The 13961-nt window shown below is 42.0% G+C and overlaps 1 protein-coding gene across 1 annotated transcript in view; it reads left to right on the forward strand.

Moving 5' to 3' along the window:
• The window catches only part of LOC139262107 (gastrotropin-like), a 57559-nt gene that overhangs the window by 35139 nt on the left and 8459 nt on the right, over positions 1-13961 (forward strand). Inside the window, exon 3 of the mRNA XM_070877252.1 lies at positions 10356-10528. Coding sequence (XP_070733353.1) covers positions 10356-10528 — 173 coding nt within the window. The remainder of the gene's footprint in view (positions 1-10355; positions 10529-13961) is intronic.

The raw sequence follows: 13961 nt of genomic DNA on the forward strand, positions 1-13961 counted from the left end.
TACTCCTACTCTTTGCTTCCTGTCTGACAACCAGTTCTCAATCCACGTCAGCACACTACCCCCAATCCCATGTGCTTTAACTTTGCACATTAATCTCTTGTGTGGGACCTTGTCGAAAGCCTTCTGAAAGTCCAAATATACCACATCAACTGGTTCTCCTTTGTCCACTTTACTGGAAACATCCTCAAAAAATTCCAGAAGATTTGTCAAGCATGATTTCCCTTTCACAAATCCATGCTGACTTGGACCTATCATGTCACCATTTTCCAGATGCACTGCTATGACATCCTTAATAATTGATTCCATCATTTTACCCACTACTGAGGTCAGGCTGACCGGTCTATAATTCCCTGTTTTCTCTCTCCCTCCTTTTTTAAAAAGTGGGGTTACATTGGCTACCCTCCACTCCATAGGAACTGATTAATATGCTCTATTAATCTATGATTCTATACTTTTTCACAAAAGTAAACAAAAACAGGAACCCTAAAATAACGTAGTTGTTGTCCAAATATTGAGGGGAGAATTTCCGCTGTTACTATATGTAGCAATAACATTAATGTGTTCAAAAAGGAGACAGGGTGACTTTATACAGCAGCAAGAACATTTTTTCCCATCTTTGTATTACTTTAGCAAAATCATTGTGACCAGCATTACAGACCTTTTATTGTTGTGTTTTTTTCCAAATAACATAAGAACATAAGAAATAGGAGCATGAGTAGGCCATTTGGCCCTCGATGGGCTCAGCTCCACTTCCCTGCCCACTCCCCATAACCCTTTACTCCCTTATCACGCAAAAATCTGTCTATCTCCACCTTAAATAAATTCAATGACTCAGCCTCCACAGCTCTCTGGGGCAGAGATTTCCATAGATTTACAATCCTCAGAGAAGAAATTCCTCCTCATCTCAGTTTTAAATGGGTGACCCCTTATTCTGAAACTATGCCCCCTAATTCTAGATTCCCCTACAAGTGGAAACATCCTCTCTTGGTCTACCCTGACAAGCTCCCTCATTATCTTACATGTTTCAATAAGATCATCTCTCATTATTCTAAACTCCAATGAGTACAGGCCCAACCTGCCCAACCTTTCTTCATAAGTCAACCCCTTCATTTCAGGAATCAACCTAGTGAACCTAACAAAAAAGCTTGCCAAACTTTAGGAACATGGGGAATTTAGGAACATGGGAAGACCATTTGGCCCAAAAAAGCCTGTCCCTTTTTGATTGCTCTCAATCTTACTTCACTGCCTTTTCATCATATACCTCAAACCCCTCTTCAGAAATATGAATAGTGTTTTTCACGCTCGGTTAAATGCCTTAATTCAATGACCTTCCCTCGTTTTAAGTTGTGTCCCACAGTTTATACACAGGGAAACAGGAGAAGATAAAGGGATTTAATGCACTCTCAGAGAGAAAAAAAACCTTATTGCTTTAGTCAAGAAAGCTCTCTGTTTTGTATTGTTTTACCTTCTCAACAATTAACATAAGAACATAAGAACATAAGAATTAGGAACAGGAGTAGGCCATCTAGCCCCTCGAGCCTGCTTCGCCATTCAACAAGATCATGTGGACTCAGCTCCACTTACCCGCCCGCTCCCCGTAACCCTTAATTCCCTTATTGGTTAAAAAACTATCTATCTGTGATTTGAATACATTCAATGAGCTAGCCTCAACTGCTTCCTTGGGCAGAGAATTCCACAGATTCACAACCCTCTGGGAGAAGAAATTCCTTCTCAACTCGGTTTTAAATTGGCTCCCCATATTTTGAGGCTGTGCCCCCTAGTTCTAGTCTCCCCAACCAGTGGAAACAACCTCTCTGCCTCTATCTTGTCTATCCCTTTCATTATTTTAAATATTTCTGTAAGATCACCCCTCATTCTTCTGAACTCCAACGAGTAAAGACCCAGTCTACTCAATCTATCATCATAAGGTAACCCCCTCATCTCCGGAATCAGCCTAGTGAATCGTCTCTGTACCCCCTCCAAAACTAGTATATCCTTCCTTAAGTAAGGTGACCAAAACTGCACGCAGTACTCCAGGTGCGGCCTCGCCAATACCCCTGTACAGTTGCAGCAGAACCTCCCTGCTTTTGTACTCCATCCCTCTCGTAATGAAGGCCAACATTTCATTCGCCTTCCTGATTACCTGCTGCACCTGCAAACTTACTTTTTGGGATTCATGCACAAGGACCCCCAGGTCCCTCTGCACCGCAGCATGTTGTAATTTCTCCCCATTCAAATAATATTCCCTTTTACTGTTTTTTTTTCCCAAGGTGGATGACTTCACATTTTCCGACATTGTATTCCATCTGCCAAACCTTAGCCCATTCGCTTAACCTATCTAAATCTCTTTGCAGCCTCTCTGTGTCCTCTACACAACCCGCTTTCCCACTAATCTTTGTGTCATCTGCAAATTTTGTTACACTACACTCTGTCTCCTCTTCCAGGTCATCTATGTATATTGTAAACAGTTGTGGTCCCAGCACCGATCCCTGTGGCACACCACTAACCACCGATTTCCAACACGAAAAGGACCCATTTATCCCGACTCTCTGCTTTCTGTTAGCCAGCCAATTCTCGATCCATGCTAATACATTTCCTCTGACTCCACGTACCTTTATCTTCTGCAGTAACCTTTTGTGTGGCACCTTATCGAATGCCTTTTGGAAATCTAAATACACCACATCCATCGGTACACCTCTATCCACCATGCTCGTTATATCCTCAAAGAATTCCAGTAAATTAGTTAAACATGATTTCCCCTTCATGAATCCATGTTGCGTCTGCTTGATTGCACTATTCCTATCTAGATGTCCCGCTATTTCTTCCTTAATGATAGCTTCAAGCATTTTCCCCACTACAGATGTTAAACTAACCAGCCTATAGTTACCTGCCTTTTGTCTGCCCCCTTTTTTAAACAGAGGCGTTACATTAGCTGCTTTCCAATCCGATGGTACCTCCCCAGAGTCCAGAGAATTTTGGTAGATTATAACGAATGCATCTGCTATAACTTCAGCCATCTCTTTTAATACCCTGGGATGCATTTCATCAAGACCAGGGGACTTGTCTACCTTGAGATCCATTAGCCTGTCCAGCACTACCCCACTAGTGATAGTGATTATCTCAAGGTCCTCCCCTCCCACATTCCTGTGACAGGCAATTTTTGGCATGGTTTTTGTGTCTTCCACTGTGAAGACCGAAGCAAAATAATTGTTTAAGGTCTCAGCCATTTCCACATTTCCCATTATTAAATCCCCCTTCTCATCTTCTAAGGGAGCAACATTTACTTTAGTCACTCTTTTCCGTTTTATATATCGGTAAAAGCTTTTATTATCTGTTTTTATGTTTTGCGCAAGTTTACTTTCGTAATCCATCTTTCCTTTCTTTATTGCTTTCTTAGTCATTCTTTGCTGTCGTTTAAAATTTTCCCAATCTTCGAGTTTCCCACTAACCTTGGCCACCTTATACGCATTGGTTTTTAATTTGATACTCTCCTTTATTTCCTTGGTTATCCACGGCTGGTTATCCCTTCTCTTACCACCCTTCTTTTTCTCTGGAATATATTTTTGTTGAGCACTATGAAAGAGCTCCTTAAAAGTCCTCCACTGTTCCTCAATTGTGTCACCGTTTAGTCTGTGTGTTCCCAGTCTACTTTAGCCAACTCTGCCCTCATCCCACTGTAGTCCCCTTTGTTTAAGCATAGTACCCTCGTTTGAGACACTACTTCCTCACCCTCAATCTGTATTACAAATTCAACCATACTGTGATCACTCATTCCGAGAGGATCTTTTACTCGGAGATCATTTATTATTCCTGTCTCATTACACAGGACCAGATCTAAGATAGCTTGCTCCCTTGTAGGTTCTGCAACATACTGTTCTAAGAAACAATCCCATATGCATTCTATGAATTCATCCTCAAGGCTACCCTGTGCGATTTGATTTGACCAATCGATATGTAGTTTAAAATCCCCCATGATTACTGCCGTTCCTTTTTAACATGCCTTCATTATTCCCTTGATTATTGTCCGCCCCACCGTGAAGTTATTATTTGGGGGCCTATAAACTACGCCCAAATGATTTAACATTTTGTTCATTAGAGCCAATATCGTCTCTCACAACTGCCCTGATATCATCCTTTATTAACAGAGCTACCCCACCTCCTTTCCCTTCTTGTCTATCTTTCCGAATTGTCAGATACCCCGGTATGTTTAATTCCCAGTCTTGGCCACCCTGCAACCACATTTCTGTAATGGCCACCAAATCATCCCCATTTGTAATGATTTGTGCCGTCAACTCATTTACTTTGTTTCAAATGCTGCGTGCGTTTAGGTAGAGTGTTTTAATACTAGTTTTTAAACCATGATTTTTAGTTTTAGTTTTGACCCCTCCTGCAGCCCCTTTATATTCATACATATTGTCCCTTCTTTTCATCTTGTGGTTTACACTTACCCCAGTGCTACTCTGCTCTGTTGCCTCCTGCCTTTTGCATTCTTTCTTGGGGTTTTAAAAGCCGCACGAGGAACAACATAGAAACATAGGCCCTTCGAGCCTGCACCACCATTCAATATGATCATGGCTGATCATGCAACTTCAGTACCCCATTCCTACTTTCTCTCCATACCCCTTGATCCCTTTAGCCATAAGGGCCACATCTAACTCCCTTTTGAATATATCTAATGAACTAGCATCAACAACTTTCTGTAGTAGAGAATTCCACAGGTTCACAATTCTCTGAGTGAAGAAGTTTCTCTCATCTCGGTCCTAAATGGCTGACCCCTTATCCTTAGATTGTGACCCCTGGTTCTGGACTTCCCCAACATCGGGAACGTTCTTCCTGTATCTAACCTGTCCAATCCATCAGAATTTTATATGTTTCTATGAGATCCCCTCTCATTCTTCTAAATTCCAGTGAATATAAGCTTAGTCAATCCAGTCTTTCTTCATATTAGTCCTGCCATCCCAAGAATCAGTCTGGTGAACCTTCGCTGCACTCCCTCAATAGCAAGAATGTCCTTCCTCAGATTAGGAGATCAAAACTGCACACAATACTCAAGGTGTGATCTCACCAAGGCCCTGTACAACTGCAGTAAGACTTCCCTGGTCCTATACTCAAATCCCCTGGCTATGAAGGCCAACATGCCATTTGCCTTCTTTACTGCCTGCTGTACCTGCATGCCTACCTTCAGTGACTGATGTACCATGACACCCAGGTCTCGTTGCACTTCCCCTTTTACTAATCTGTCACCATTCAGATAATAACCTGTCTTCCTGTTTTTGCAACCAAAGTGGATAACCTCACATTTATCTACATTATACTGCATCTGCCATGCATTTGACCACTCATCTAACCTGTCCAAGACCCCCTGCAGCCTCATAGCATCCTGCTCACAGCTCACACCACCACCCAGCTTAGTGTCATCTGCAAACTTGGAGATATTACATTCAATTACTTCGTCTAAATCATTAATATATATTGTAAATAGCACTGAACCCTGCAGCACCCCACTCATCACTGTCTGCCATTCTGAAAAGGACCCGTTTATTCCCACTCTTTGCTTCCTATCTACCAACCAGTTCTCTATCCACGTCGATACATTACCCCCGATACCATGTGTCTTAATTTTGCACACCAATCTCTTGTGTGGGACCTTGTCAAAAGCCTTTTGAAAGTCCAAATACACCACATCCACTGGTTCTCCCTTATCCACTCTACTAGTTACATCCTCAAAAAAATTCTGGAAGATTTGTCAAGCATGATTTCCCTTTCATATATCCATGCTGACTTGGACCGATCCTGTCACTGCTTTCCAAATGCACTGCTATTAGAGCAACCTCATACCATAACGTAAAATTCAGGAACCAGTTCCACTTACTTGACCTTGAGGAGCTATCATTTGGGAAAGATACATTTTTTTATAAACTATAATAAAACCATATCATCACCAGTTTTATTATAGTTTAGTCCAGCTAGAAACTTCTGTATTTGTAATTTCATTTTCTAGATCCCCTTAAGCCATGTTCTATGGAGACGGTGCCCTTTAATATGAACTGTATAATAATTAGGCCCAGTACGAAAACATGCTCATATAAAGCTAACAACTCAGGCAATGACTCAAAATATTCCTGGGGCTTGTGATAAGCTGAAGCAACAACAGTGAGCACTTTAATCCTCAGAGTGCTGCCAGATCTAGGCCAGCCAGCCTTGGTTTAAAAAAAACATGTTTAGCTCATACACTGTATGCTGAAACAAATCTGATGTTATAGCAATAAAAGTATTCAAATGTCACGAGTAATTTTATTCGTAATATTAACCCTGTACTATAGAAATAATCATTTTTTAAAACATTTCAAACACGGTTATTTTTGCCTCGTCTTTCCCCTCCACATTTGTTGTTTGCCCCGTCATTCTTTCCCCATCTTTGCTTGCTCCCTCTCCCTCCCGGTTTCTGTTTTCCCCATCTCTCTTCCCCTTTCGCTGCCTGTTCTGTCTATCCTCCCCATTGTTTGCTTGCTTTATTTCTCTCCTTTCCCTCCCTATCTCTGCTTGCCCTGCTTCCCCCCTCTAATTATCTATTTTATTAAAAATACATGTGTACAGATCTATTTATTATCTTGTCCTTGTGCACATGCAGCTAGTTATCTTTTAGATCCTGAGGCTAATTTTTCTACCTCCCCATTTATAGAGACACATATATCCAAGCTGATGACCCAAAGATTGCTGGCATAGTAAGTACTGTACTCAGGAGCAGAAAATTATAAAGACACATTGATAGATTAAGTGAGTTACCAAAACTGTGGCAGGTGGATTTCAGTGCAGATAAGTGTGAGGTCATCCATTTTGCAATAAAAAAAGACAGTTCCAAGTATTTTTGAAATGGTGAAAAGCTAGGAATAGTGGAGGTCCAAAGAGATTTAGAGGTCCATGTACACAGATCAATAAAATGTAATAATCAAGTAAAAAAAGATCCAAAAGGCTAATGGAATGTTAGCCTTTATAACTAGAGGGCTAGAAAATAAACCGAAGGAAGCTTTGCTACGGCTATACAAAGTCCTGGTTAGACCACATCTGGAGTACTGTGTACAGTTCTGGGCACCGCACCTTAGAAAGATTATACTGGCCTTGGAAGGAGTGCAGCGCAGATTCACCAGAATGTTACCAGAACACCAAGGGTTAAATTAAAAATGAGAGATTATATAAATTAGGCTTGTACACCCTGGAATATAGAAGATTGAGGGGTGATTTGATTGAGGTTTTTAGGGTTTTAAAAGAAATGAATAGAGTAGATAGAGAGAATTTTTTCTGCTGGTTGGGAAGTCTAGGACAAAGGGACTTAAAATCAGAGCAAGGCCATTCAAGAGAAACGTTAGGAAACATTCTTCATGCAAAGAAGAACATAAGAATTAGGAGCAGAAGTAGGCCATTTGGCCCCTCAAGCCTGTTCCGCCATTCAATAAGATCATGGCTGATCTTTTACTTCAACACCACTTTCCTGCACTCTCCCATATCCCTGGAGTCCCTTGATTCCATTAATATTCAAAAATGCATCGATCTTTGTCTTGAATATATCCAACGACTGAGCCTCAACAGCCCTCTGGAGTAAAGAATTCCAAAGATTCACCAGCCTCTGAGTGAAGACATCGCTCCTTATCTCAGTCCTAAATGGCCGACCCCTTATTCTGAGACTGTGACCATTGGTTCTAGACTCCCCAGCCAGGGAAAACATCCTCCCTGCATCTAATCTGTCAAGTCCTGTAAGAATTTTGTATGTTTCAATGAGATCACCTCTCATCCCTCTAAACTCTAGAGAATATAGGCCTAGTCTACTACGGTGGTAGATCTGTAGAACTCTCTCCCACAAAAAGCTAGTTCAATTAATAATTTTAAATCTGAGATCGATAGATTTTTGCTAGCCAAGGATATTAAGGGATATGGACCCAAGGCAGGCAGATGGAGTTGGGATACATCAGTCGTGATCTCATTGAACGGCAGAATAGGCTCAAAGGGCTGAATGGCCTATTTCTGTTCCTACATTCCCCTGAGAAGCACTGTGCCTGCCCTCCAAGACCAGGTGTGTCAGAATTAGTTTGGCATGGAGGCACTTTGGCGCAGGCCAAAACTTCGGCAAGACCTCGCGCCAGCAAAGGGGAAAGAAATATTAGTGGAGCTTCTAATCTGTATTTCTGGCTGCCAGTATCAGAGGCTGCTGAGGCTGCTGGAGAGGACAGGAAAATCGGACCCTCAGTCTTTAATTCTGAATCTCCCATAAACCCACCATAATCCCTCTACATGCCTTGTTGTGTGAGGCCTTCTCCACAATTGTGAACTGTGAAATAGGGTTGCAGAGAAATGGAATATGCAGTCATATTGGACCATTTGTTTGCACCTCCTTGTAAGCTCACTCTGTACATGCACTGGAGGGACCAGGGAAAAAATATTGCTTTGTCTGTTTTTGTTGTGTGTTTCTCCCTTTTCCTTTTCCTGCTTTGATTCTCTGTTTCTGTTCCCTGCTTTGACTGTGGAATGGTGTTAGGATTTAGCACTGTTCCTACTGCTAACAAGGAAATGCTTTTAGGAGAAGCGCATATCACACTATCCATAACATGAGTGAAAACCTTGATATATATGCAAATAGTTCTCTATTATAGCTAATCGTTATTTCTAAAAGCAGTGAAAAAAAAAATTATTCAACCATCGCCCATTGTCATCCCTTTTTATGCACCTCGGTATAGGGTTGGGAAAATACCTCGAGGTTCATTAAATGGCCTCCCACCTCTAACCGCCTCGCCAGTCAAACAGCCTTTTTTCCCCCATCTCCAATATTTTTATAACTAATAAACAAGTGTTCAAAGAAAATAAAAGAAACACAATTTTTTTATGCCCCTATGATTTTTACATAAGAACATAAGAAATAGGAGCAGGAGTAGGCCAAACGGCCCCTCGAGCCTGCTCCGCCATTTAATAAGATCATGGCCGATCTGATCACGGGCTCAGCTCCACTTCCCCGCCCGCTCCCCATAACCCCTTGTCGTCTATTTCAGTCTTAAACTTATTCAATGTCCCAGCTTCCACAGCTCTGAGGCAGCGAATTCCACAGATTTACAACCCTCAGAGAAGAAATTTCTCATCTCTGTTTTAAATGGGCGGCCCCTTATTCTAAGATCATGCCCTCTAGTTCTAGTCTCCCCCATCAGTGGAAACATTCTCTCTGCATCCACCTTGTCAAGCCCCCTCATAATCTTATACGTTTCAATAAGATCACCTCTCATTCTTCTGAATTCCAATGAGTAGAGGCCCAACCTATTCAACCTTTCCTCATAAGTCAACCCCCTCATCCCCAGAATCAACCTAGTGAACCTTCTCTGAACTGCCTCCAAAGCAAGTATATCCTTTCGTAAATATGGAAACCAAAACTGCACGCAGTATTCCAGGTGTGACCTCACCAATACCTTATAAAGCTGAAGTAAGACTTCCCTGCTTTTATACTCCATCCCCTTTGCAATAAAGGCCAAGATACCATTGGCCTTCCTAATCACTTGCTGTACCTGCATACTATCCTTTTGTGTTTCATGCACAAGTACCCCCAGGTCCCGCTGTACTGCAGCACTTTGCAATCTTTCTCCATTTAAATAATAACTTGCTCTTTGATTTTTTTTCTGCCAAAGTACATGACCTCACACTTTCCAACATTATATTCCATCTGCCAAATTTTTACCCACTCACTTAGCCTATGTCCTTTTGCAAATTTTTTGTGTCCTCCTCACACATTGCTTTTCCTCCCATCTTTGTATCGTCAGCAAACTGGGTTTGCTCACAGCAGTGTCCAAGAGATGAATCCTTAATTCCTAGAGCCTCCAGGACATTCCTGAAGAGTTGGTAACCCTACTTAGGCATGAGGATTGCTCATACCTTTGTGACTAATGAAGCATGAGGAAATTGGGTGGCCAGTCACATTGGGGCATTTGTGTGCACCTCCTTAAAGAAGGTTATACAATAGAGACCTGAGGGGAAAAAATATGTCTTGTCTATCTAGGTTTGTTGCAAGTCTCGTTTCTTTAAATTTTGCACATCTGGAACAGCTGCTTGACAGCTGACTGACTTCTGACGAAGCATCCGCAGCTGAGTGAGCAACCTACGAGTGAGTAATTTTTTGTACATGCTAATTTTAGCTCTGAACAATATCACTAGCTTCTGTAGGACTGTTAGACGCTGTTAAAGATAAATTCTAAGATTTAGACTATCTCCATGATGCCAAGCCCATCAGTACTGGCTTAGGTCAAATGAAAATGAATTACTGCCTCAACATGGGATGCCCCCAAGCCTTTGCATTAATATGACACTTATTGCTCACTGTGCAGGTGTGCCTAATGAAGCCATTGAGCGTGGGAAAAATGTAAAGTTTTACACCAAAGTTGTCCAGAACGGGAATGACTTTACTTGGTCTCAGATTTATCCGTGCCACACTACAACAAATAAATTTACTGTCGGGAAGGAATCAGAATTTGAGATGCTGAACGGCGATAAAGTCAAGGTAAAGCTGCAAGTTACTAGCTGAAGAATGAATTTCCCTGGTGTTTCTATATCGTGTTAAACTTCAACAGGTTTGGAAATCCCTGCAAGGTGTACATCCAGTACCTCATCTAAGTAGCCATTTTTCATCTGTAAGCCTGGGCAGTGGGTATCAGCAGGCTCGATGGGTTGTAGTGGGCTCTTTTACCATAGGAGCATCGCCCACGAGACTGATCTGGACTTTATCCAACATCCACACCTTCCATGCTGGTCACTGGATAACGATTAGGATGGGGAACCTGGCTGAAATGTTACCCCTGTGCTAGTGCAGGGAATGGTAAGACTACTTCTAACATCCCCATTGGTTTGAATTGTCTAACTCAGCACAGGGCAGGGGTCAAACATGGGACATTCTTGGTGTTTCTGCTCAGTATTACACCACATAGTCAATTTACTCGCTGAACCACTAGGAGCCCAAAAAATGATAATCTTTTGAGATATGATGGGCAAATGTCTGGCTGGTAGGCCTCAGGAGTTCTGGCTGTCACTTGACAGATGTGTGCCTGGGAAGATCAGGCAGACTTTCATCTCCAAAAAAGGTAAAGCCATCATCCTCACACTTCAGTTTGTGTTTTGCTATCAAGCAATATTTTATCCATTTCAGAACCCCTGTTTTGGTGGAAACAGGAGTTTATTCGAAACTTCTAGACTTAATTTCTGCTCAGAGCCACGTTCATTGAAGAAAGCGTAGAACAGTCCAGGTCAGAGATTGAAGTATAAGATGATGTGGGACATTTGAGCTGTTTCTAGGGCACCAGTTGAAGTTGAAATAGGACAAAGTTGGAGGCTTTTTGATGACCTCAGTGCCAGGAAGTTACATTAATATGTGGTGCCAAAGCATCCATCACAAAGTCCTCTGGGACATGGACACAAGAGCCATCTCAGACTTTTCCCAAAATGCTTTGAACCACACCTTGATCTGGAGGGTGTCTGGGAAACCAGGAACCTCCATTCTCAAAGCCATGGTTGGCATTCATGGTTTCAGATAGTCCTCGAGTCAGGCTCACAACTAAGTTCCAGCCAATAGGTGCAATCGTGAACCATACGGAGATTGTTTGTGTAATCCTGAATCCTCCCCTTTAATGGAGTTTCATGGCTGAAGAATTGATGCATTCAGTATCAGCCACTCCGATGTCATCCGACATGATTTTCAGACAACATTGCAGCTTGCCAAATAGTCTAACCAGTCTAATGGCCTTGATCACCCTGATAAGCAGAACAGTTCCTTGTGAATTGCAAACTAAAATATACAGTTCAGTGGAAGTGGCAGATCTAAGGACAAGGCTCATGAATATAATTTGCTAAGCTTTCCACAAAATAATCCTCAAGATCTGGAAGCTTTAAACTTATAATTAAGGAAAATCTCCCTGTTTTATACAGGGTGTTTTGGAATCTTGCCAAGAAATTCCACTTGTGCCCACAATGGGTTTAAATCGGCAGAGCGATTGTTCTGCAGCGCCACATACCAGCCACAAGCCCAAATTAAAATTTGGCTTCAGATCTCATTTAAATGGCACCAGCAAGCTACAGGTGGTAAATAGGCATCACGCTGTAGCTCACGGGCTGGGAAATCAACTGGTTCCTACACTGGGCCGATACCAGGAGGGGAGCCAGCATAAAAAGTGGGCCAGTTTTTGAGTGGCCTCCGGCGGTCCCTTTAAGGATCATTGGTTAGGCCACAGCGCTTGATACAACTGGGCAGAGCATGCACGGTGCAAGCGCCGCCCATTTGTACTTGAATTTTTCACTCGGGGACCGAGAACTGGTACACGACCCCAATTTGCATATTTAAGGAGCCCAACACCCATTTCAGGCGGACACTCTGGATGACTAAAAGTCACCTGAACCAATATGGTGTCCGGTGTAAATCTGTTATAATTATGGCACGGCAGATTTGCATCACAAAATTCAGAGGTTTTACACTGATTTCACACTGGAAGAATATATACCTGTGAGTTGAATTTCTTCCCGAGTCCAAGTGTAATTGTATTTTATTTCCATTTTTTAACCGCAGAAAACTGAATAAACCGAGATTTATGGAAGGTTTAAGCTTGAGGTAATTGTCATGTGCAGCTTTGGAGAGCAAAGGTTAACACCCACGATTCTCCACTTGTTGAGTTTGCAATCTGAGATGCTCCATTATGAGTGGGGCTGAGCAGAGGTAGGTACTTCCCCAAAAGGAGATACAAATAATTGGAGTTAACCGGCCCAGGCATTGTCTAGGGATGAGTAATAGACATCTAGAAACGAGGCTCTTAGATGCTCTCTTGGGTGCAAACAACTCCATGGACACCAGCAATTCCTCTGTTCAGTGCTCACAGGAAGTGTGCATTATGTGACAAGATTGGTCTCCTGGTTCATGCTCCTCCTGAATAGTACTATGAATTAGGCTGAAAACTGAAGAATTTCATTTGCTTGGGAATGATGGGGTTCAAAGCAAAGTTGAAATGGAGACTCCCAACACAGGAATCCAACACTGTTCCCCCAACTTGATTATCTTTTAACACAATTTATGTGAATAACAAACAGGCATCAGATCAATCTCAATACTTGAGATCTTGCAAGTTTTATAAATTTATAGTAAAACAATCTAAATATAAAGCAATGGAATCTGTGTCTGAATACATGTTAGACTGTTGCCATGGAAGTTGGATATATTTCCGTTGAATAAGGGGACGCACATTTAAAACGGAAATAAAGAGGAATTTCTTCTCTCTGAGGGTCGAGAATCTTTGGAATTCTCCACCCCAGAGAGCTGTGGAAGCTGGGTCATTGAATATATTTAAGGTGGAGATAGACAGATTTTTGAATGATAAGGGAGTCAAGGGTTATGGGGAGCGGGCGGGGAAGTGGATTTGAGGCCAGGATCAGATCAGCCATTAACTTATTGAATGGTGGAGCAGGCTCGAGGAGCCAAATGGCCTACTCCTGCTCCTATTTCTTATGTTCTTATGTTCTTTTGAAAGTAAACAGTGCATGAAAGTCAATAGTGCACAAAACCTATCAAAGACTGCTTCACTTCAAGCAATCTGAAATAACTGAAGCCTGGAGATTAATAGGTGCCAGATAAACAAGATCTTTAGTAAATAAAAAGATTTCTATGACTGGCTTATTGGATAGAGGCAACATCTAGTGCAGTAATACATAAGAACATAAGAACATAAGAATTAGGAACAGGAGTAGGCCATCTAGCCCCTCAAGCCTGCTTCACCATTCAACAACATCATGGCTGATCTGGCCATGGACTCAGCTCCACTTACCCGCCCGCTCCCCATAACCCTTAATTCCCTTATTGGTTAAAAATCTATCTATCTGTGATTTGAATACATTCAATGAGCTAGCCTCAACTGCTTCCTTGGGCAGAGAATTCCACAGATTCACAACCCTCTGGGAGA

The sequence above is a fragment of the Pristiophorus japonicus genome, chromosome 4 (genome assembly GCF_044704955.1).
Source record: "Pristiophorus japonicus isolate sPriJap1 chromosome 4, sPriJap1.hap1, whole genome shotgun sequence".
In the NCBI taxonomy this organism is placed as follows: Eukaryota; Metazoa; Chordata; class Chondrichthyes; family Pristiophoridae; genus Pristiophorus; species Pristiophorus japonicus.